We start from the raw sequence: 25,576 nt of genomic DNA on the forward strand, positions 1-25,576 counted from the left end.
TTGTTAACCCCGCTGAAACCAGTATGCATTTTAGAATCGATACATTTACAACTACTGTCAGCCAGGTGGCAGCCTTGTTACTGTGTGAAAAACCTTCTGTGGATAACTCCTGGAAAGATTACAAAAGCGCCAGCATCAAAATGCTTCACATCAGACAAAAGACAATCTTTCTTTGCTTGCTGGGATATAGCTCCCCCACTACACTCTCAGCAACAAAGAACAGTAATTCATTTTTTAAAAAAATCTTCATATCCTCTAACATAGAACGGTGACTGGTACACAACAATTATCTCTGTGAATTTTTTTTTTTAGACGGAGTCTCACTCTGTCACCCAGGCTGGAGTGCAGTGGACCATCTGGCTCACTGCAGCCTCTGCCTCCTGGATATCAAGCGATTCTCCTGCCTCAGCCTCCCCAGTAGCTGGGATTACAGACGCCCACCACCACGCCCGGATTTTTTTTCTTTTTTTTTTGAGACGGGGTCTCACTCTGTCGCCAGGCTGGGGTGCAATGGCGCAATCTCAGCTCACTGCAACATCTGCCTCCTGGGTTCAAGCGATTCTCCTGCCTCAGCCTCCCGAGTAGCTGAGATTACTGATGCGTGCCACCAGGCCTGGATAATTTTTTGTATTTTTAGTAGAGACGGGGTTTCACCGTGTTAGCCAGGATGGCCTCGGCCTCCCAAAGTGCTGGGATTACAGGCGTGAGCCCCCGCTTCCGGCCAATTTTTGTATTTTTAGTAGAGACTGGGTTTCACCATATTGGTCAGGCTGGTCTCGAACTCCTGACCTCAAGTGATCCGCTCACCTCGCCAACCAAAGTGCTGGGATTACAGGCGTGAGCCACCACGACCGGCCCTGTGTGACATTTTAATATCTATGAAATCATGATGGGTCCAACAGGATGGATCCTACAGTTGGTCCTGATGTTCTTATCTTCTTAGTGGTACACATAATAATGGCAAGTCTTACAAGCAACGATATCTAAGATTTGAAGGAATTCAGTGGCAAAAAATTTGGAGGAACACAGAAATAATAAGGTGAGTGAACTGACCGCTCATTTCAAAAGATAAAGCCAAGGCTTAGTAAATCCAAGAAACGGAAATATAAGCTTAGTATTATTTTCGAGTTGTATAACTAAATATCCAAAGAAATAAGAACAAAAAGGGATAAAGTGATTGCCTCCAGAAAGGGGTAGTGCAGTTACCGTTTTTCGCTACAAATCAGTCTATACTAATTCTTACCACGTGCACATGCTTTTTTATGAACCGAAAATATATGATAGGAGGGATAAGTAAAAATACACAAAATCACAGAGACTTCGGACAGGGACATTAACACAGATACAGACAGAAAGACATCCAGGGACAAAGGGTGTCAAGGTGAGAGAATAAGGTACCTCCAGAAATTTCAGCTGGCAGTGCTAATGACGACCATGAATTCCAAACCCAAATTTTGCGAATCTCTAAAGCATGACATCAACACTTGCTGCCTACTGATGACAGGCCATTTTGCTTATCAGAAAGTCAAAATAAGGCCAGCAAACGTCTGCGAGTGTATCCTTGTGCACTGGAATGAAAACTCACACTCGCTTAGGTGAATAATTACAAACTCTTCTTCGCTCAAACACTCAGCATTTACACAGCACCCTGTCATCTGCCCTGGTCTACTATCTGCACAGTGGCCGACTAAGGGGTACTAAGCACGGTCCCTACCCGAAAGCCTGACTATACTATGAGGAGGCAAACGCTGGGGAGAGGGGGCCGCTGCCTGAGGGGTAGGCGAATCGCAACTCTTAATAACAGTGGCCGTGACATGCACAAACCCAGCTTTCCTTCCCTCCGCAGAACCACCCGAGGGCCCGCACCATCCCCGCTGAGACAGGACACCTTTCCCCAGAGAAAGCAAACCAGCTAGCAAACCTAACTTGCCCGGGGCGGGCTAGAGGCGCGCAGATCAAGCCCCGCCTCTCTCCCCCCCGCCCAAAGCAGGCGTAGAATCTTCGCAAAATGTCACAGGGCCAAGACTGAGCGCGCCAAAGCGGGACCCACCCCCAGGAGACGCGGATGCTCCGGGAAAGTCCCTCCCCTTCCTCTCTCTGCCCGCGCGAAGCTCATTCATTCTAGAGGCGGGCTACCAGTCCTCCCTGGCCGGCCATCCCGGCACTGCAAATCCGCTAGACGCTTTGTCTCGCGCCGGCCGGAAACTGGGGCGCGCACGCGAGCGCGTGCTCGCGCTCCAGATCCCCGAACCTGGGGCCTGCCCGGCCGCCTCTCCGCGCCGGCTCCCTGGGTTCGAGGTGCGAAAGCGGGAGCTCCTTCTTGGCAGTCCCAGGCGCGTACTTATCACGTCTCAGCGGGTATCCAAAACCTAGAAATGGGCATCACGGCCCCCCATCGCTCGAGCCCCCTCCGCGACCCCTGCCTGCCTCGCTATGAACTCTAGATTCTTTCTCCTTTCCGGAGCCCGAGACCCTGTTCCTTCAGAAGGACGCGTGCATCCTGGCCTCTGCTCCCTCCCCACGGCAGAACCCGGTGAGCTGGCCGCCGCGGTTGCGCCCCCGCCCCTCCTTGGCGCTAACGCGGCCGCCAGCTAGCACTCACTTGAGGAGCAGCTGGTCGTGTTCCGCCTTGCACTTGCCCAGCTCGATCTGCAGCTTGGCGCGCTCGCGGGCCGTGTCGTCGAGCGCTCGTCGCGCGTCGGCCAGCTCGGTCTCGTAGAGCGCCTTGAGGCCGGTGAGCTCGCGGCCGCGCACCTCCTCGCGCTCCGTCACCTGCAGCTGCAGCGCGCTGTTCTCCGTCTCTAGGCTGCGCACCTTGTCGATGTACACCGCCAGCCGGTCATTGAGCTCGCGCAGCTCCTCCTTCTCCTGGAGCCGCGACAGCCGCGTGGGGCTCAGCGGCGTGGTGGGGCCGCCAGCGCGGCTGCCCATCCGCGGCGGCACGGGGGTCGCAGTCGCCATGGCGGGCGGCGGAGACAGCGGGGCGGCGAGGCCGCGAGCGGGACCGTGACAAGGAGGGGACGGCAGGGGGCGAAGCGGGGACCGAAGGCACAAACCGGCGACCTGCGCTCACGTCCAGACGCTGGCGTTTAGAGGAACGGAGAAGCACCTGGGATGGCGGGAGGGAGCTCGATTACAGCACAAAGGGCAAAGGCGCGGGGAGGGAACTACGAATCAATCGATCGATCGCGAAATGCCCTTTGTAAGAAAACACACACACCCACTCACACACGCACGCGGGAAAATGCAAGACGAGGGTGACTGGAGGCCAAGCAGGGTCCGCGCCGCCGCCGTCTCCTGCTCGCAGCACTTTGTTTCCTCTCAGGCTGCACGGAGCGGCGGGCGGGGGGAGGAGGGCCGGGAGGGGCGGGCTGGAGGCAAGCCGCGGGGGGCGGAGGTGGCGCGGGCCGCGGCGCCGCACTCCCCAACATGGCCGGCGCGCCCCGGCGCCTCCACGTGACCGCCATGGGCCAATGGGGAGCAGGCAGCGCGCTTCGGCGGTTCGGGGGCCGGACCTGTAAATTTAAAATCTGGCCCTCGCGCAACCGTCCGCTCGGCACGCCCGGCTGGGCGGTTCCGCGACCGGACTCAGGGAGGTAAGGAAGGACGCTTGCGACTGCCCACCCGCGCGGTTCTGGGCCCAGCGCCCTCCGGGCCCTCCCGCCGCCCCGCGGGGACCCCTTGGAGGGGCCGGGCCTGCGAAAGGCGGGAAGGAGCCCGGAGGTTTCCGGGGCGGATCTGCGCCACCGCCCACACTCGGCGGTTCAGGGAAATTCAAATATAAACGTCCGTAAAAGCCACACGCGAAACTCAAAAGTGTCCCTGGCCACCGCGGGCGTGGTAACCTTATCGCCTGCCCCGCTGGAGGGCTCGGGAAACGGCCTGGAGGCCGAGACGCTGTGGAATTACGTAATAGGCACTTGAGTCCGAGGTTCCAAATGCACGGCTTGCAGGTTCCAAGTACCAGCCTTTATTTTTCTCTCCGGTGGAAATCTGTATCAGGCAACTTCTTTCCATGAAATTGAGATCTGTGCGTCTTGAAGCCGACAGATTATCACACAAAAACCAGCAACCCTGATTTTAAATCATTTGCTACCAGTGTTAATGGGCAGTTGCTAATCCGTTTGTTTCTTAATTTAAGGATTTGTAGTATCGAAAAACAGCTCAGAAATGAAACGATTAACATATGACGGTAAGTAAATACGAGAGCAAGCTGTTTCATACTCCGTTAAAATCAGATGCATAAAAATCTGAACTTGTGACAATTTAAGATGAAATAATTTTTTGCTTTTAAAAAGAGGCTCCCAAGATGTCACTGGCAGCTACTTCTATTAGAAAGCACATTTCATCCCTTTGAAAAGTTCCTAATTTTTAGGCTAACACTTATTGGGACTGAATGCCAGCACTAGGCTTTTCATGGATTACCCATCCACGCAATCTCCGTGTGATGTGGGAAACTGGGTTGTTTATATTTGAAAATTCATCCAGGCGGGCGCGGTGCCTCACGCCTGTAATCCCAACACTTTGGGAGGCCGAGGGGGGGAGGATCACCTGAGGTCAGGAGTTCAAGACCAGCCTGACCAACATGGTGAAACCCCGTCTCTACAAAAATACAAAAACTAGCCGGGCATGATGGCGGGTGCCTGTAATCTCAGCTACTTGGAAGGCTGAGGTGGGAGAATCCCTTGAACCCGGAAAGGGGAGGTTGCAGGGAGCCGAGATGGCACCATTGCACTCCAGCCTGGGTGACAGGGAGACCCCGTCTCAAAAAAGAAAGGAAGAAACTATCCATTTTATGGATTCACTGCCTGAAGGCTGCTCAGCAGGACTGCGTCTGATAGGTCCCAGGATTCTAACTGACTCGAGTCTGGCCCTGAGCTATACCCTAGATGACCACCTTACCACCTATTAGGAACGCTTCTGTAATTAATCATTACTTACTTTAAAAATGGCAGAAATGGAGACCAGGATATTCTTTAACTATTAATCAAGTCGTGTACATAAGAATTAGTGAAGAGCACTGGGAGCTGCATATTCATCCCAGATGAATTTCTGGCACTCTGTGAATGATGACATTCTCTTTATTAATGATTCTATTTCCTGTCCAGTTTCCTAAAATACTTCGTTGCTTTTTTGGGGGGGTGGGTAGGAGGGAGGGTGGCAGGGAGACGGAGTCTTACTCTGTCACCTAGGCTGGAGTGCAATGGCACAATCTCGGCTCACTGCAACTTCCACCTCCCGGGTTCAAGCGATTCTCCTGCCTCAGCCTCCTGAGCTGAGACCAGCGCCACCATACCCAGCTAATTTTTTGTATTTTAGTAGAGACGGGGCTTCACCGTGTTGCCCAGGCTGGTCTCGAACTCCTGAGCTCAGGCAATTCGCCCGCCTCGGCTTTCCAAAGTGCTAGAATTACAGGCGTGAGCCACCGCGCCCGGCCATGAAATACTTCCTTTCTTTTTTTTTTTTTTTTTTTTTTTTTGAGATGGAGTCTCGCTCTGTCACCCAGGCTGGAGTGCAGTGGCGCAATCTCGGCTCACTGCAAGCTCCGCCTCCCGGGTTCATGCCATTCTCCTGCCTCAGCCTCTCCAAGTAGCTGGGACTACAGGCACCCGCCACCACGCCTGGCTAATTTTTTGGAAATACTTCCTTTCTTAACCTCATTGAGAATTAAAGAATCGAAAAGCTTAGACTTTAAGTATTCAAGTGCTTAGACTTTAAGTGTTCAAGTAATCTTAAAGGGAACTTTAAAATCTAAATTACTGATGAGAAAACCGGCCGGGCGTGTGGCTCAGCCTGTAATCCCAGCACTTTGGGAGGCCGAGGCGGGCAGATCACTGAGGTCAGGAGTTCGAGACCAGCCTGTCAACATAGTGAAACGCCGCCTCTACTGAAAATACAAAAATTAGCGAGGTGTGGTGGTGCGCGCTTGTAGTCCCAGCTACTGCGGAGGCTGAGGCAGGAGGCAGGAGAATCTCTTGAACCTCAGAGGCGGAGGTTGCAGTGAGCTGAGATCGCGACACTGCCTGGGCATCAAAGTGAGACCCTATCTGCAAAAAAATAAAAAATTTTTAAAAAAGTTAAATAAAATAAGTTACTAATGAGGAAATTAGAAGGTGAGTGCTGGGTCCCAGTCTGTGGAACCAGGATTGTAATGTAAATCTGCTTGTTCTCACTTGGTTGTGAGACCCTTTCCACTACGATAGGTGGTATAGTCAATCCATATGGTTTTATGGTTTTCATTCCTTGCTCCCGTTTACGTGTCTTTTAAAAATATTTGGTTGGGAGGCCGAGGCGGGCGGAACACGAGGTCAAGAGATGGAGACCATCCTGGCCAACATAGCGAAACCCCGTCTGTACTAAAAATACAAAAAAAAAAAAAAAAAAAAAAAGATAGCTGGGCGCGGTGGCACGTGCCTGTAGTCCCAGCTACTCCAGAGGCTGAGGCAGGCGAATCGCTTGAACCCGGGAGGCGGAGTTCGCCGTGAGCCGAGATCACGCCACTGCACTCCAGCCTGGCGACAGAGTGAGACTCTGTCTCAAAAAAAAAAAAAAAAAAAATTGTAAGTTTTCTTTTAAAATTATTTCCTGTCCATGTTTTAAGTTTTAAGATTATATGTGATTCCAGCAATGATCTCTATTGCTCTCAACCCCATGAAGCTTTCTGTTTTTTGTTTTTTTTTTTTTGAGACAGAGTTTCGTTCTTCTTGCCCAAGCTGGAGTGCAGTGGCACGGTCTCAGCTCACCACAACCTCCATCTCCAGGGTTCAAGCGATTCTCCTACCTCAGCCTCCCGAGTAGCTGGGATTACAGGCATGCGCCACCACACCCGGCTAATTCTGTATTTTTAGTAGAGACGAGGTTTCATCATGTTGGTTGTGCTGGTCTCCAGCTCCTGACCTCGTGATGCACCAGCCTCAGCCTCCCAAAATGCTGGGATCATAGGCGTGAGCCACTGCGCCCGGCCTGAAGCTTTCTATTAATAGAGTTCCTCAATTTTCAGATTATTTGAAGAGGCTCACATTATACATGCCCTATTATATAAAACAACTTTCTTGGAGTCAGACAGTTGAGGATGTGCTACTGATAGCTGTATAACTGTAAGAAAATTATTTCGTGATTTCCTTCAAGGAAAATGGAAATGGAGCCGGGCACAGTGGCTCACGCCTGTAATCTCAGCACTTTGGGAGGCCGAGGCGGGCGGATGACGAGGTCAAGAGATCGAGACCATCCTGGCCAACACGGCAAAACCCCGTCTCTACTAAACATACAAAAAAGTTAGCGAGGCATGGTGGTGCGCGCCTGTAGTCCCAGCTGCTTCGGAGGCTGAGGCAGGAGAATCTCTTGAACCCAAGAGGCGGAGGTTGCAGTGAGCCGAGATCGCGTGACTGCACTCCAGCCTGGCAACACAGCGAGACTCCGTCTCAAAAAAAAAAAAAAAAAAAAAAATGCCAGGCTCGGTGGCTCATGCCTGTAATCCCAGCTCTTTGGGAGGCGAAGGCAGGTGGATCACCTGAGGTCAGGAGTTCGAGACCAGCCTGACCAACATGGAGAAACCCCGTCTCTACTAAAAATACAAAATTAGGCGGATGTGGTGGCACATGCCTGTAATCCCAGCTACTCAGGAGGTTGAGGCAGGAGAATTGCTTGAACCTGGGAGGCAGAGGTTACGGTGAGCTGAGATGGCACCGTTGCACTCTAGCCTGGGCAACAAGAGCAAAACTCCATCTCAAAAAAAAAAGAAGAAAGAAAAGAAAATGGGGGCCGGACGCGGTGGCTCACACCTGTAATCCCAGCACCTTGGGAGGCCAAGATGGGCAGATCACCTGAGGTCGGGAGTTTGAGACCAGCCTGACCAACATGGAGAAACCCCATCTCTACTAAAAATATAAAATTAGCCGGGCATGCTGGCACATGCCTGTAATCCCAGCTACTCAGGAGGCTGAGGCAGAAGAATCGCTTAAACCTGGGAGGTGGAGGTTGTGGTGAGCCGAGATCGTGCCATTGCACTCCAGGCTGGGCAACAAGAGCAAAACTCATCTCAAAAAAAAAAAAAAAAGAAAAGAAAAAGAACGAAAGAAAAGAAAATGGAAATGATTTCTACCTTGCACAGGATTTGTAAAGATTTAATAAAACAATATATGCAGTATGTTAGACATACAACATGTGAAGGCTAAATAGTAACTCTTACTAATAGTAATCATGTGTTTCCAGTCAAAATCAAGGAAAAAGAATGGAAAAGCTTGAAGCCTTAGAATTAGGTAATTGTGGCCGGGCATAGTGGCTTACACTTGTAATCCCAGCACTTTGGGAGGACGAGGCAGGTGGATCACTTGAGGCCAGGAGTTTGAGACCAACCTGGCCAACACGGTGAAACTCCATCTCTACTAAAAATACAAAAAACTAGCCAGGCGTGGTGGCAGGCGCCTGTAATCGCAGTTACTCGGGAGGCTGAGGCAGGAGAATCGTTTGATCCTGGGAGGCGGAGGTTGCAGGGGGCCGAGGTAGTACCCTTCTATTCCAGCCTGGGCAACAAGAGCGAAACTCCGTAGCAAAAACACACACACACACACACACAAGAATTAGACAATTGTGCACATTTTTGGTCAGGTACTTTACAAAATACACACTTTCCTTATTCTCTAGGTGTTTCCCATACCTAATGCTAAACCTGGATTATGGCCTTCTGTACTGTCATACTAAGTTAGTCAAGCTCCCTTTATGCAAGTAATTCCTGAAATTTTATCCCTCCAAAGTTTTCCCCCAGTGAATTAGAAGTAAATGTGTAAGTTTGGTGACAACACTTCTGCATTTACTAGGATAGTGGTGATTTCAAATATCCTACCTTTGTTTTTACTATACACCTCCATTTCCTTCTCAGGGCACATGTCCTGATTATTGGTTAGACCATATATATCCCTACCAAGTCTCAAAATGCCAGGCCATCATTTTCCCTCGTCCATACTGTTCCTACAACTACCTCACTACATGTAAAGAACTTAATTGACATTTGTCCTACTTTATGTGTGTCATTTGGATCTGGGACAGAAAAATATAGGATACATAAGACATCTGGGGAGAAGGGGCCATACTAGGATGGGGTGAGAAGGAACGGGGAGGAGAGACTGAAAGCTTAGCAGTAACCCACTTTTGTCTTGGGAGAGGGGAGTGACAGCTGGCAGATAAATTGAGTATACGTCGCAAACAAATAGGATAGCTACGACTGTGACACAAAATGAAATAAAAAATTGCTAAATGGTATCTCTTCAATATATGTTTGCTGAATGGATGAATGAAGAAATAACTGAATACATGATCTTCTCCTGGAACAGGTTTTTTGGCTAAATATATTTTACAAACTTGATACTTTTTCCAGTAGTTATAAAACTGTAGACATCATGTTTTAGAAGGTTGAGTGACTATTCAGAATGTCGTCCAAGTCTGATTTTGATTTTTGTGTTAAAAAAAAAAAAGCTTAGGAGTTTTAAAGTATATTTACCATCTTTAAGAGGATTCAGGTAGCACAGCCACCTGAAGTTTTTATACTACTCAAACTTGTTTTCCTTTTTTTTTCTTTTTTATAGGTAGGGGTTTTAAATTCTGAGAGTAAGAACAAAAATTTTAAAATTAAAAAAAAAATAGGGGTGAATGACCAGGAGTGGTGGCTCACACCTGTAATCCCATGACTTTGGGAGGCCAAGGCGGGCAGATCACCTGAGGTCAGGAGTTCAAGACCAGCCTGGCCAACATGGCAAATCCCCATCTCTACTAAAAATACAAAAATTAGCTGAATGTGGTGGCAGTTGCCTGTAATCCCAGACACTCAGGAGGCTGAGGCAGGAGAATCACTTGAACCCAGGAGGCAGAGGTTGTAGTAAGCCGAGATCACGCCATTGTACTCCAGCCTGGGCAATGAAGCAAGACTCCATCTCGAAAAAAAAAATAGGGGTGAAGCAGAGTCAAGTGACAACAAACCACATAGGATTCCCAGAAGAATGAGGAATTCATCCTAAAAAGGATAAGAAGAGGCTGAACAAACAAAAACAACATACCATATGTGTATCTACTTCATGGAGCTTGAGTAAGAGAAACTAGTCTCCTTCAGGCCTAAATGCCCAGAGATTCGCATATTTTAGGAAAACTGGCCGGATGCAGTGGCTCACATCTGTAATCCCAGCACTTTGGGAGGCCAAGGCGGGCGGATCACCTGAGGTCAGGAGCTCAAGACCAGCCTGGCCAACATGGTGAAACCCCGTCTCTACCAAAAACATAAAAATTAGCCGGGCGTGCTGGTGAGCACCTATAATCCCAGCTACTTGGGAGGCTGAGGCAGGAGCATCGCTTGAACCCAGGAGGCAGAGGCTGCAGTGGGCTGAGATCATGCCACTGCACTCAACCTGGGCAACCAAGAGCAAAACTCTGTCTCAAAAAAAAAAAAAGTCATTTATTTGCTCACTCATTAATCCGTGCATTTATTCAACAAACATTTGTTGAACACTTACTACATGCCAAGCAAGGAATGTCTAAGGTACATGATCCCTGTTTGGAGAAGCTCAACGGTCCAGCTATGGGCAGGCAAACATGTATATAATAAATTATGCCTCAAAATGTCAAGTACTAAACAGGCATGAACAAAGCGGTGTAGGCATGTTAAGGATGGAGCAAGTTTCTGCGTGCAGGAAGAGGGAGCAGACAAGAAGATCTCTAAGCTGGGCTTCTGAGAATATCAGCCTCCAGGGACTGGCAAAAGGACTCAGAACCTTGTGGAGGGCTGTAAATGGCAACCCACAGCCCCCAGGGAGAATTAGAGAGAAACCCCGGACAGAATCTCTAATTCCTCATGGTGTGCTTTTTATTTCAAACCACACCAAGCAGGAGGTGCTTTAAACTAGGAATTTGTAAAGTGGTAAGAGAAGTGTATTTTAGTCAATAATCTTAACTTAGGTCTGGCTTACATTAGTCAAGAAAAATGGAAAATTGAGAAAATTACCATATATATATTTTTTTGAACAGCTGTCCCGACGCTTTTTTTGAGACAGGGTCTTGCTCTGTCGCCCAGGCTGGAGTGCAGTGGCTCAATCTCGGCTCACTGCAAGCTCCACCTCCTGAGTTCACACCATTCTCCTGCCTCAGCCTCTCCAAGTAGCTGGGACTACAGGCGCCCGCCACCACGCCCGGCTAATTTTTTGTATTTTTAGTAGAGACGGGGTTTCACTGTGGTCTCGATCTCCTGACCTCGTGATCCGCCCGCCTCGGCCTCCCAAAGTGCTGGGATTACAAGCGTGAGCCACCACGCCCGGCCCATATAATTTTTAAAAAGTAAATTACTGGAGCTGTCATAACAGTTACGCCTTGCCTAAAGGCCGGGCGCGGTGGCTCTCGCCTGTAATCCCAGCACTTTGGGAGGCCAAGCGGGTGGATCACGAGGTCAGGAGATCGAGACCATCTTGGCCAACACAGTGAAACCCCGTTTTTACTAAAAATACAAAAAACTAGCCAGGTGTGGTGGCGGGTGCCTGTAGTCCCAGCTACTGGGGAGGCTGAGGCAGGAGAATGGCGTGAACCTGGGAGGCAGAGCTTGCAGTGAGCCGAGATCGTGCCACTGCATTCCAGCCTGGGCAACAGAGCAAGACTCCGTCTCAAAAAAAAAAAAAAACAAAAAAAAAAACAGTTATACCTTGCCTAAAGCAAAACAAAAACAGAAAAACCAATGAAGCAAGAAATGCTAGAGTACCTCCTATGTGCAAGAGACTCCACTGGATGATTGAATTTTGTTTTGTTTCAAATTTGAAAAGAAGTGAGGTCTTGCCATGTTGCCCAGGGTGGTCTCCAACTCCTGGGCTCAGGCAATCCTCTGCCTTGGCCTCCCAAAGTGCTGGGATTACAGACATGAGCCACCATGCCTGGCCTAGGAGTTTTTTGTTTTGTTTGTTTGTTTCTTTGTTTTTAAGTATAAGATATAGTTCTTTCCATCAGTGAAGGCACTGTATTGTGTGTGTGTGTGTAAATAAAATGTTTACATGTGATTAAATAGGGTAAGCAATGATGCCATAAATTATGAAGGCCCAAAGCATTGACATTGATGACAAGTGTCAAATCACTGAAACTGCTAAATTTTTTTTTTTTTTTTTTTTTTTTAAGACAGAGTCTGGCTCTGTCGCCCAGGCTGGAGTTCAATGGTGCGATCTCGGCTCACTGCAAGCTCCGCCTCCCAGGTTCACGCCATTCTCCTGCCTCAGCCTCCCGAGTAGCTGGGACTACAGGCGCCCGCCGCCACAGCTGGCAATTTTTTGTACTTTTTAGTAGAGACAGGGTTTCACCATATAAGCCAGGATGGTCTCTATCTCCTGACCTTCTGATCCGCCTGCCTCGGCCTCCCAAAGTACTGGGATTACAGGCATGAGCCACCGCGTCCCGGCTGAAACTGCTAAAATTTAAAGAAGGAGCCGGGCGCGGTGGCTCAAGCCTGTAATCCCAGCACTTTGGGAGGCCGAGGCAGGCGGATCACGAGGTCAGATGATCGAGACCATCCTGGTTAACACGGTGAAACCCCGTCTCTACTAAAAATACAAAAAATTAGCCGGGCGTGTTGACGGGCGCCTGTAGTCCCAGCTACTCGGGAGGCTGAGGCAGGAGAATGGCGTGAACCCAGGAGGTGGAGGTTGCAGTGAGCCGAGATCGCGCCACTGCACTCCAGCCTGGGGGACAGAGAAAGATTCCGTCTCAAAAAAATAAAATAAAATAAAAAATAAAATAAATAAAGAAGGAATAGGGTCGGGCGCGGTGGCTCACGCCTGTAATCCCAGCACTTTGGGAGGCCAAGGCGGGCGGATCACGAGGTCAGGAGATCGAGACCATCCTGGCTAACACGGTGAAACCCTGTCTCTACTAGAAATACAAAAAAAATTAGCTGGGCGCGGTGGCGGGCGCCTGTAATCCCAGATACTAGGGGGGCTGAGGCAGAAGAATGGCGTGAACCCGGGAGGCGGAGCTTGCAGTGAGCCGAGATTGCGACACTGCACTTCGGCCTGGGCGAAAAGAGCGAGACTCCGTCTCAAAAAAAAAAAAAAAAAGAAGAAATCACTTCAGTTCAGGACAACATGATAGAACATACCGCAAGAGGACCATCTGAACTGTACATGCAAGTAGGGGAAGATGCATTCAGTTAATGATTTGAATTACACAAATTAGCTTTATAAGTTTTTCAGGAATAAAACTGTCACATAAAATGAGATGACTGTCTTTTGTATGAAATATTGTATTTGTGTATGTTGAGAATTTATTTTGGTAACTGGGCAAGAATTATCCAGGATTTGGTTGCCCACATACTTGGAATTTAATGCTACAAAATATATTCTGTTAAAGTCTCTGAAAAGAGATGACACTAAAAAGTAAATAGAGACCTCTCCAATTTACATACAGAGTACAGGAGCAACTGAAACTTTTATATACTATTGATGGGAGTGTAAAATAGTACAACCACTTCAGAAATTGTTTGACAGTTCTCCAGCCTGACCAACGTGGCGAAACTCCATCTCTACTAAAATGTAACAACAACAAAAAAAATTAGCCAGGCATGGGGGCGGGTGCCTATGTAATCTCAGCTACTGGGGTGGCTGAGGTAGGACAATCTCTTGAACCCAGGAGGCAGCGGTTGCAGTGAGCCGACATCACGGCACTGCACTCCAGCCTGGGCAATACAGCCAGACTCAAAAAAGAAAGAAGAAAAGAAAGAGAAAGAAGGAAAGAAAGAGAGAGAGAGAGAAGGAAGGAAGGAAGGAAAGAGAGAAAGAAAGAGAAAGAGGGAGGGAAGAAGGAAGGAAGGAGGGAGGGAGGGAAGGAAGGAAGGAAGGAGAGAAAGAGAGAAAGAAAGTTGTTTAGCAGTTCTTTATAAAGGTAAAAATGGGTCCTATAGTCCGGCAATTCCACTCCCAAGACAAATGAAAGCATATGTACACTAAAATACTTGAACAAAAAGTTTACAGTAGCTTTACTCATAGTAGCTGAAGGGGTTCAGAACATGCCACCCCAGAATATGTCACTTTTGGCATATTGATTATTTTGAGCTGAAGCCAATTGGGAATTACAGCAGATGTAGAAAAGACTCTGCCAGGCACACTGGCTCACGCCTGTAATCCCAGCACTTTGGGAGGCCAATAGGGAGTGGATCACAAGGTCAGGAGTTTGAGACCAGCCTGGCCAACATGGTGAAACCCCGTCTCTATTAAAAATACAAAAATTCGCTCGGCATGGTGGCAGGCACCCGTAATCCCAGCTACTCAGGAGGCTGAGGTAGGAGAACTGCTTCAACCCGGGAGATGGAGGTTGCAATGTGAGATCGCACCACTGCACTGCTGCCTGGGCAACAAAGTGCGACTCCATCTTAAAAAAAAGAAAAGAAAGGACATGTATATAAACTCTCAGTCCTAACCACTTCTTCAGTCTTCGTTTTTTCTTATGAAGCCTCTGGTACACTTTAAAATATTAAGTAAAATTTGTATATTTTTATCCTACTGAAATGTCTCAGGTTGGCCGGACGTGGTGACTCACACCTGTAATCCCAGTAATTTTGGAGGCTAAGGCGGATGGATCACAAGGTCAGGAGTTCAAGACCAGCCTGGCCAACATGGTGAAACCCCGTCTCTACTAAAAATACACAAATTAGCCGAGTATGGTGATGGGCACCTGTAATCCCAGCTACTGAGGAGGCTGAGGCAGAGAATTGCTTGAACCCGGGAGGCAGAAGTTGCAGTGAGCCAAGATCACGCCACAAAGAAATGTATCAGGTCAGTTTAATTCTCAGGCCCAGCCATAGAAGCTAAGAGTAGGGGAAAGTTTTTACTCCCTACACAGCCAAAACTGAAAAAGATCCAAATGTTCATCAACAGGAGAATAGAACAATGGATTGTGGTATAAGTACTATTTGGCAATTTTAAAAAAAGGAATGGCAGGTGCACCAACCACATGGTTGAATTTCATAAACATTATATTAAGCCACAGAAGCCAGGTAATAAAGAGTACATCTTGTAAGATTTACTTATATAAGTTTAAGAACAATTAAATCAAATTTATGGTGAAAGAAATCAGAACAGTGATTTCCTACAGGGTTGAGAATTGATTGGAAAGAGTCATTAAGAAACTTTCTGGGCCCAACGTGGTAGCTCACACCTGTAATCCCAGCAATTTGGGAGGCCGAGGTGGGAGGATGGCTTGAGCTCAGGAGTTCAAAAAGAGCCTGAGCAATATGGTGAGACCCCCATCTCTATTAAAAAAAAAAAAAAAAAAAAGCCAGGAGTGGTGGCTCCCAGGACTTTGGGAGGCCAAGGTGGGTGGATCACCTGAGGTCAGGAGTTGGAGACCAGCCTGGCCAACACGGTGAAACACCATCTTTACTAAAAATGCAAAAATTAGCCGGGCTTGGTGGTGGGCACCTGTAGCCCCAGCTACTTGGGAGGCTGAGGCTGGAGAATCGCTTGAATCCAGGAGATGGAGGTTGTAGTGAGCTGAGATCAGGCTATAGCACTCCAGCTTTGCCAACAAGAGCAAAACTCCGTCTAAAAAAAAAAAAAAATCCTGGGCGTGGTGGCTTACGCCTATAATCCCAGCACTTTGGGGGGCGGAGGCAGGCTGATCACCTGAGGTCAGGAGTTTAAGACTAGCCTGACCAACATGGAGAAACCCCATCTCTACTAAAAATACAAAATTAGCCAGGTGTGGTGGGGCATGCCTGTAATCCCAGCTACTCGGGAGGCTGAGGCAGGAGAATAGCTTGAACCTGGGAGGCAGACGTTGTAGTGGGCCAAGATCACGCCACTGCGTTCCAGCCTGGGCAACAAGAGGGAAACTCCGTCTCAAAAATAAAAATAAAAATAAAGGCCGGGTGCGGTGGCTCACGCCTGTAATCCCAGCACTTTGGGAGGCTGAGGCGGCCAACATGGTGAAACCCCGTTTCTACTAAAAATACAAAAATTAGCTGGGCGTGGTGGCACGCACCTGTAGTCCCAGCTACTCGAGAGGCTGAGGCAGGAGAATCGCTTGAACCCAGGAGGCGGAGGTTGCAGTGAGCCAAGATCGTGCCATTGCCCTCCAGCCTGGGCAACAAGAGCAAGACTCCGTCTTGGAAAAAAATAAATAAATAAAAAATAAAAATAAATAAAGTGGTTGGTGCAGTAGCTCATGCCTATAATCCCCAGCACTTTGGGAGGCCGAGGTAGGCATATCATTTGACATCAGGAGTTCCAGACCAGTCTGACCAACATGGTAAAACCCCATCCCTACTAAAAAAAATTGACTGGGTGCAGTGGTTCACGCCTGTAATCTCAGCACTTTGGGAGGCCAAAGTGGGCAGATCACTTGAAATCAGGAGTTCGAGACCAGCCTAACCAACATGGTGGAACTCTGTCTCTACTAAAAATACAAAAATTAGCCGGGTGTGCTTGCACATGCCTGTAATCCCAGCTACTTGGAAGGCTGAGGCAGGAGAATCACTTGAGCCTGGGAGGCAGAGGTTTCAGTGAGCTGACATCGTGCCACTCCACTCCAGCCTGGGTAACAGAGTGAGTGAGACTCCATCTCAAAAAAAATAAAAATAAAAATAAATAAATAAAAGTTAAAAAGAAAAAGAAGAAAATAAAGAAAAAAAGAAATCTTCTGGAACAACAAGAATGTTCTATACCTTGACTGAAGTCATGGGTACATGGGTATATACAATTACCAAGACATTAAATTGTACAATTAAGATCTGTGGATTTTACTATATATACAATACATTTTACCATGATAAAAAATGAAAATATTGGTAGGCTGAGGCGGGCAGATCACGAGGTCAGGAGTTCAAGACCAGCCTGACCAATATGCTGAAACCCTGTCTCTACTAAAAAAAAATGAGCCGGGCATAGTGGAGCATGCCTGTAGTCCCAGGTACTCGGGAGGCTGAGGCAGGAGAATCGCTGGAACCTGGGAGGCGGAGGTTGGAGGTTGCAGTGAGCCAAGATCATGCCACTGCACTGCAGCCTGGGCGACAGAACAAGACTCTGTCTCAAAAAAAAAAAAAAAAAAAAGCAAGAAAGAAAAATAAAATATATTCTGCTCTCCTACATATTAGATTTTAAAATTTATAAGGTATATTTTGAAGCTTTTTTTTGTAAGTAGATAAAGTCTCCACCATATTTGATGCTTAATTCTAAATTTTCTGTGGACTCTTCCTTTTTTACACTCATGCTATAAAACCTGTGTGATTTCTTCAGGAGTCAGAAATTGTATACAATCAGGTTTTTTTAAAGCCTATGATTGGATCAGATTTAAAAGATGTATTTGAGTAACAAAAGCAGGTGTTAAGAGTGAAACAAAACAAAACAAAGCTGAGCGTGATGGCTCACGCCTGTAATCCCAACACTTTGGGAGGCTGAGGTGGGCGGATCACAAGGTGAGGAGATCGAGACCATCCTGGCTAACACAATGAAACCCCGTCTCTACTAAAAATACAAAAAATTAGCAGGGCATAGTGGTGGACACCTGTAGTCCCAGCTGCTGGGGAGGCCGAGGCAGGAAAATGGTGTGAACCCAGGAGGCGGAGCTGGCAGTAAGCAGAGATCGCCCCACTGCACTCCAGTCTAGGCGACAGAGTGAGACTCCATTTAAAAAAAAAAAAAAAGAGTGAAACAAGTGATTCAAAGAGGGTTGCTGTCATTTTTGTCTTGGAAAGATTGGAATATGACTAAAGTATTATGAAACAGATGTTTAAAAAGGAAAACATCGGCTGGGTGCATTGGCTCATGAATGTAATCCCAGCACTTGTGGAGACTGAGGCGGGTGGATCACCTGAGGTCAGGAGTTCAAGATCAGCCTGGCCAACTCGGTAAAACCCCGTCTCTTTTTTTTTTTTTTTTTTTGAGACGGAGTCTTGCTCTGTTGCCCAGGCTGGAGTGCAGTGGTGCAATCTAGGCTTACTGCAACCTCCTCTGTCTCCTGGGTTCAAGCAATTCTCCTACCTCAGCCTCCTGAGTAGCTGGGATTACAGGCACCTGCCACCACACCCAGCTAATTTTTTGCAGTTTTAGTAGGGCTGAGACTTCACCACGTTGGCCAGGCTGGTCTTAAACTCCTGACCTCAGGCTATCGACCCGCCTCATCCTCCCAAAGTTGTGGGATTATAGGCGTGAGCCACCGCACCTGGCTGAAACCCTGTCTCTGCTAAAAATACAAAAAGTATCCAGACCTCCTTGCACGCGCCTGTAATCCCAGCTACTCGGGAGGCTGAGGCAGGTGGATCATAAGGTCAGGAGTTCAAGACCAGCCTGGCCAAGACGGCGAAACCCTGTCTCTACAAAAAATACAAAAATTAGCCTGGGGTGATGGCAGGCGCCTATAATCCCAGCTACTGGAGAGGCTGAGGCAGAGAATTGCTTGAACCCAGGAGCGGAGGTTGCGGTGAGCCGAGATCGCGCCACTGCACTCCAGCCTGGGCAACAAGAGCGAAACTCCATCTCAAAAACAAAAACAAAAACAAAAAAGAAAAGTGCAGTAATCACTGTAGCATTCATTTGAGAAAATCACCCTGTGGTAACCTGCATCAACTTCTTCATAAGGTTTTCAGGAACCTGTTTTCATTTATAAGAAATTGGTTTCATTTCTCCAATCATAACTTCTTAGCTACTTTCATTTACTATATACTTCCTTTAACAGATTTAAGTTGGGTTTATCTCAAAGTGAAGGATGGAGAAATGAATTCTCTATTGTCATAAGGAAAAGGGAAGTCATGAAGTTAGAAGGCTGAGTCCACCGTTTTTATTTTTTAAATTACAGTGAATCAAAATATCTGCTTCACTGTAGATGAATTAAGATGCCATTCTTCCTATGAACTACTATAGCAGTCATTTGGAACCCAACATATTGCTTTTTAGTCTACCTTTTCAACTAAATCATGACTCTAAGGCAGCAGAATGTCTCCCCGGGGGACAACACAATGGTGCAATGATGTCATCTTTTTGTCTGCCAGTGCCCATATGCAAGTAGAACCAATATAGGACAATGGAAGATCTAAGTACCCTGATCTTTCACCAGTCTCTTATTCCTCATAATGAATCTACCATATCAAAGAGATACTTGTGCATACTTCCTTTGAGTAAGGCACCCTAATGGATGTGAATCAAGAGATACATACTTTTGAAACTTTTCAAAACAATTCTTTATAATAATTGCATGTGGAATGTATCTTATTTCCTATTATTTTTGTCTGAAAATAAGAAATTGATTTGTCATGTTTATTTTAGTGAACATGTATCCATTCATGTTAAGATAGTACCAAATATAGTAAATAACATGTAATGTAAGACTTATTCTCTCTAAATACCACCAGACTATTTCGGTTTCAAGTTTACTGTGTCATGTCAAATGCTTCATCAACTGGTCATGACAACTGATGAAGAAACTGGAGGAAATCAACCACTTAATTAAAACACATACTTTAAATACTGTGTAGTGTGCTAAGCAATGAGAGAGACAGAGCCATGGATGTAGCAGCTGCATCAAATAGAATCTAGTTAACATTAGACATGTTACTAGAGCTAAAAGATGTTCAGCTAATAAGATACCTGCATCACATATTAACAGGCACAAGATGAATGTGAAGGTTTGGGAATTTGGTAAAAGGACGTTACAGAATTGCGCATTAGGAACAGAATTATTGGGCCAGGTGCGGTGGCTTATGTCTGTAATCCCAGCACTTTGGGAGGCCGAGGCGGGTGGATCATGAGGTCAGGAGATCGAGACCATCCTGGCTAACACGGTGAAACCCCGTCTCTACTAAAAATACAAAAAATTAGCCGGGCGTGGTGGCGGGCACCTGTGGTCCCAGCTACTCGGGAGGCTGAGGCAGGAGAATGGCATGAACCTGGGAGGCGGAGCTTGCAGTGAGCCAAGATCGTGCCACTGCACTGCAGCCTAGGTGACAGAGCAAGACCCCGTCTCAAAAAAAAAGGAACAGAATTATTGCTCTGTGATAGATCACGGGCAATACACCATTTCACTTCCCTTTGTCCTTTAAAGTCCAAAAAAGATCTGAATGTAGGAAAATTAAGCCATTCAAAATCTGGTTGGGAGGCCAAGGCGGGTGGATCACGAGGTCAGGAGTTCAAGACCAGCCTGGCCAAGATAGTGAAACCCTGTCTCTACTAAAAGTACAAAACTTAGTGGGGCATGTTGGTGGGCACCTGTAATCCCAGCTACTCGGGAGGCTGAGGCAGAGAACTGCTTGAACCTGGGAAGTGGAGGTTGCAGTGAACCAAGATGGCGCCACTGCACTCCAGCCTCGGGGACAGAGCAAGACTCCGTCTCAGAAAAAAAAGAAAGAAAGAAAATCTGGGCCAGGCGCGGTGGCTCATGCCTGTAATCCCAGCACTTTGGGAGGCCAAGGGGTGGGGGGGGGGGGGAACACTTGAGGTCAAGAGTTCAAGACCAGCCTGACCAACATGGTGAAACCTCGTCTCTAATAAAAATACAAAAATTAGCTGGTCGTGGTGGCACACGCCTGTAATCCTAGCTACTCAGGAGGCTGAGGCAGGAGAATTGCTTGAACCCGGGAGGCGGAGGTTGCAGTGAGTTGAGATCGCGCCACTACACTCCAGCCTGGAGGACAGAGTGAGAATCTGTCTCAGAAAAAAAAAGGAAAATCTGGCTACAGATCTCATTCTGGCCTTTGGACTGGGAGCAACAAAAAGTGTGGAGAATGCTTTGGAGATAGAGTGGGCTAATTTTACCAATCACTAGACAGATAAAACTGGGAGCATTTGAGGGAATAATGAGGTTTTGAGGATCAGGTAAATAAAAGTAAGACAGCACAGGACAGCAGGACAGTCAGGCATACCCACGTGTGAATCCTGCTCAGTCACTCCCTTTGTGACCCCAGCAAGTTACTTAACATCTGCAAACCTTCATTTTATCATCTGTAAAAAGCAGAGAAAGAACTACCTTATAGGGATGTTGAAAGAATTGAATATGATATGCCAAGGGTATCTGACACAAGGGTAGTACTCAGTAAATATTTATTTCTTTGTCTTCCCCTATAAAAATAGATATTAGGATCCTTGCTTCCCAATTTTGAAAGCAACTATTTAATTTAGCCCATAAGGCATTATACTAAAAATCAGTGCTTGTTACACATTACATTTTCAAAATGTTAACTGTTTTACCTTGCCATACTCAGTAATGTTTATATTGGCATGGAGTTAATATTTCCACAAATATTGAATAGTGTATGTAGTGATTGACTTACTATAACTTGATTCAATTTAACAAACTTTCAGTTACTGTTACTATAGTCAGCTCCAGAGAAATTATGAAATCATCAAGACACAGAAACTAACAGGGTGTGCAAGGAAAGACCTGCGTTGTTAGTAACCCAGCCCCTCTCCAAACACAAGATTCTGTGGCTTGAGTTTGGATTTCACAGCCAGTTGTATCGTTTTAGTGATTATTTCTTACATATCCTGGAACAGTTTGATTAATTTGAATTGACTTTTTTAATAGAAAGGATAAATCACTTTCAGTTGATGTTGTGAAACTATAAACAGGCAGCCGGGTGCGGTGGCTCACCCCTGTAATCCCAGCACTTTGGGAGGCCGAGGCGGGCGGATCATGAGGTCAGGAGATCGAGACCAACCTGGCTAACATGGTGAAACCCCGTCTCTACTAAAAATACAAAAAATTAGCCAGGCGTGGTGGTGGGCGCCTGTAGTCCCAGCTTATCGGGAGGCTGAGGCAGGAGAATGGTGTGAACCTGGGAGGCGGAGTTTGCAGTGAGAAAAGAAAAGAAAAGAAACTATAAACAGGCACCTAGTTATTGCAAAAAATGGAAGAAGATAAGATCTATTTTTCTTAGATACACATAATATTTTAATCTACATTTTCCCTTTGTGTGTCCCTACACCACATCCACATTTTGAAGACAAAAAAAAAAAAAAAAATGCGTGCTTTCTACATGACCACAAGACCAACCACTACTGCCTGCTAGACAGAGAAAGGGTGACATTAAGTGTGCAGCCATCTGCTTGTCACTGGCTCCTGGTGAGGCAAGAAAAGCTAATTAGCACCCTCACCCCACCCCCACTCTCGCCTCCATGCCCCACCATCTGGCTGGTCACCCCTTGCCGCCAGTGCCAGTTTCTTCCTGCACCGTCTGGCTTGAGGAGGCCAGAGACATTTGCCTTCTTAGGAAGTGGCAAGAACAGGCTTCAGCAGCACCTTAAACCATGAATTTCTAAAACTCAAAGGAGATTACACAAATTACCTCCTCTCTCCATCAGCAATGCTCTCTCCTTCACTGATCCCTGTTATCTAACATCTTTTCCTCTCTATCCGGGAAAACAGGTCTGGAATCCAGTCCATTTTGTAATTGACAGTTGTCTAATGATCAACAGGTATCTAATTCCTACACTGAGCCTCTCTCATCAATTTTATTTAAGGATTTGGGGGCAGAAATGGGATGCCAAATTATTCAGTAAATGTAGGGTATTTCACCATAAAGCCACAGGAAATGGTGAAAGGGGACATTTAATTGAAACAGTAGTGACAGGTCAAATCCCTCACTCATTAAGGAGATGTAGAATAAATAGGACATCGGCAAAGCAGACTAAGATTTTGAGATTTCACAGAATAAGCAGCGAACTTTCTTTTTTTTTTTTTTGAGACAGAGTCTCGCTCTGTTGCCCAGGCTGGAGTCCAGTGGCGCGATCTCGGCTCACTGCAAGCTCCACCTCCCAGGTTCACGCCATTCTCCTGCCTCAGCCTCTCCGAGTAGCTAGGACTACAGGCGCCCGCCACCACGCCCGGCTAATTTTTTGTGTTTTTAGTACAGACGGGGTTTCACCGTGGTCTCGATCTCCTGACCTCGTGATCCACCCGCCTCGGCCTCCCAAAGTGCTGGGATTACAAGCGTGAGCCACCGCACCCGGCAAGCAGCGAACTTTCTAATGAGTAAACAAATATAGACTAACTATCACCAGACAAGAAATATGATTCTCCTATTTGCCTGAGAAATAATGCTATCCGGATAAACTGATGTTTGTTTCACTACAAAAAAAAAAAAAAATCTTGCTAACCTAGGATTCAGTTTTCTTAAAAAAAAAACACATTTTTTTTTCCCTATACTTCTTTCTTGTTCTGACTTCTTTCTTCTCTTTTTCTAACTTGTAGTAATACAAGCCACATACTTTTAAAAACTTAACAGTGCCAGCTTAAAAAAGGAAAGGCAATAGGAAAATAGAAAATTAACTTTGAAAATTTCAAAACTGTAAATATTGGCTTAGAATACGAATCCGATTAGAATCTTACAGATAAGCTGTAGCTAAGCTTACTATGAAAAGACTTGCTCCATAGTTATATTCAAAAGCAACAATGTAAACTTGGAAGACAAACTATAAAAAACTATGGGGTTTTGATGCCAGAATTTTTACCTCGCTATAGTAACTTGGTAGAAGAAATTGTCCAAGTGTATCTTTTTATTTTAATAACAGAAGGAAAGGGAAGCAAACCAACTTTAGTTTAGAATAGTTTTCTAAGTTAGATGAAATAATGCTGTGACCCCGATCTGAACAGAACACCAGATGCTTCCTACCTACAGGAGACATTTGCAATTTTTTTGGCTGCTCACCCTCCGAACTGTCTTCCTATGTTTGAGGAATTCCTCACCATTTGAGTCTCGGTAAGAAACAGGGTCCTGCCGGGCGTGGTGGCTCAAGCCCGTAATCCTAGCACTTTGGGAGGCCGAGGTGGGCGGATCACAAGGTCAGGAGTTCGAGACCATCCTGGCCAACATCGTGAAACCGTGTCTCTACTAGAAATACAAAAAAACTAGCAGGGCGTGGTGGCAGGCGCCTGTAGTCCCAGCTACTCGGGAGGCTGAGGCAGGAGAATGGCGTGAACCCAGGAGGCAGAGCTTGCAGTGAGCCGAGATTGTGCCACTGCACTCCAGCCTGGGGGACAGAGCCAGACTCTGTCTCAAGTACCATAGATCTAAAAGCCATCAACCCATGTCAGCCATATCTTTCTTTTGCAGGCCTAGGTTTCACCAATAAATTACCAGTCCTTTTTTACAGGATCTCGCTCTGTCTCCCAGGCAGGAAACTGCAGTGGCACGATCTCGGCTCACTGCAACCTCCACACCACCAAATCCAGCTATTTTTTCATACAGACAAAAAATGTTGCCCAGGCTGGCCTCAAACTCCTGAGTTCAAGCAATCCAGCTGCCTCGGCCTCCCAGAGTGCTAGGATTACAGGTGTGAGCCACCACGCCTAGCTCCAGAATTTTGACCCTGGAGCCAGTCACTCAAAGCAATGGAAGAGAGGCGCGTCCATTCTGATAGCCACACCCAGTTTCAAAAGGCCGTCGGGGCCGGATGCTCTGGCTCACTCCTGTAATCCTAAAACTTTGGGAGGCTGAGATGAGCAAGTCACTTGAGGTCAGGAGTTCAAGACCAGTCCAGCCAATATGGTGAAACCATGTCTCTACTAAATATACAAAAATTAGCTAGACATGGTGGTGCACGCCTGTAATCCCAGCTACTTGGGAGGCTAAATCACGAGAATTGCTTGAACCTGTGAGGCACAAGTTGCAGTGAGCGGAGATCACACCACTGCACTCCAGCCTGGGTGACAGAGCAAGACTCCATCTCTGGAAAAGAAAAAAAAAAAAAAAGGCAGCGGGGGACGACAGCACCATCCTACGTGCTGGTGAGTGTGGTAGCTGTAGACTCTCCTCCTCCTTGGCAGCAGCAATGACCTGCTCAGACACATCCTGGGGCCCCAGTATGTAGCCTCCTTTGACCTTGGACTTCTTGCCCTCCCGTGATTCTGTGAGCTACCCGAAATGTTTTCAGTACTGTCCTTTTCTGCTTATGCCAGAATCAGCTTCTGTTACTGATTCTAAAGAACCCTAAGAGACACAGAGCCTCTGGAATAGTGACTTAGAATTAAAAAGAGAGAGGAACCAGGGTATGAAGTATAGTTTCTTATAAGCTGTATACTACTCACAAAAGACATCTAATTGAAGATAAGATCATTAATTTATGTGTATATTTTTCCTTAATGTAAGCCAGGGACGTGTGTCCAGGAGGACACATGGGGGAGCGGGGAGGCTGCAGAGGACAGGTGGGAGGGGCGGCAGGAGAGGGCGGTGTGAGAAGGGGGCCCCGGGGGAGAGGTGGCTGTCACTGACAGTTGGGAAATAGTGAAGGGAAACCTCATCCCTTTATTGAGGTCTAGGCCCCAAAACTCTTTTGCAAAATGCAGGGCTTGTATCTAAAGGCCTCTGGCCAATGTGCCTGCTGCCATTTCCTCTGTCTCTGAGATCTCCAGAAGAGAAAGGAGTTCCAGCCTTGCATTCTTTGGGTGTGAAGAGGAGCAGAGCAGGATGGAGCCTGCAGGTCATGCCAGGAGTCACCACAGGGCTGTGGCTGTCAGCTCAGGTACCAAGCTCAGGCAGCGCAGTTGTAAGAACCCTGGGGTGGAAAGCCATGTGCAGAGGATGATGATATTAAACAATCTCTTTTACAAACAAAACTCTTTTAGTCTAAGCCTAATTATA

The 25,576-nt window shown here is 47.0% G+C and overlaps 1 protein-coding gene across 3 annotated transcripts in view; it reads right to left on the reverse strand.

The window, feature by feature from the left end:
• LMNB1 (lamin B1) overlaps positions 1–3,635 on the reverse strand; it is a 62,025-nt gene extending 58,390 nt beyond the window's left edge. Inside the window, exon 1 of one of the 3 annotated variants that reach the window (XM_032156541.2) lies at positions 2,603–3,635. In XM_032156541.2, coding sequence (XP_032012432.1) covers positions 2,603–2,961 — 359 coding nt within the window. In that variant the 5' untranslated portion in view covers positions 2,962–3,635. Of the gene's footprint in view, positions 1–757; positions 775–2,050; positions 2,070–2,602 lie in introns of those variants that run through there. The other 2 variants (XM_058440551.1, XM_058440552.1) reach the window with 2 other exon arrangements.
• Between the last annotated feature and the right edge of the window lie 21,941 nt (positions 3,636–25,576).

Source organism: Hylobates moloch, unplaced genomic scaffold (assembly GCF_009828535.3).
Source record: "Hylobates moloch isolate HMO894 unplaced genomic scaffold, HMol_V3 SCAFFOLD_6, whole genome shotgun sequence".
Lineage (NCBI taxonomy): Eukaryota > Metazoa > Chordata > Mammalia > Primates > Hylobatidae > Hylobates > Hylobates moloch.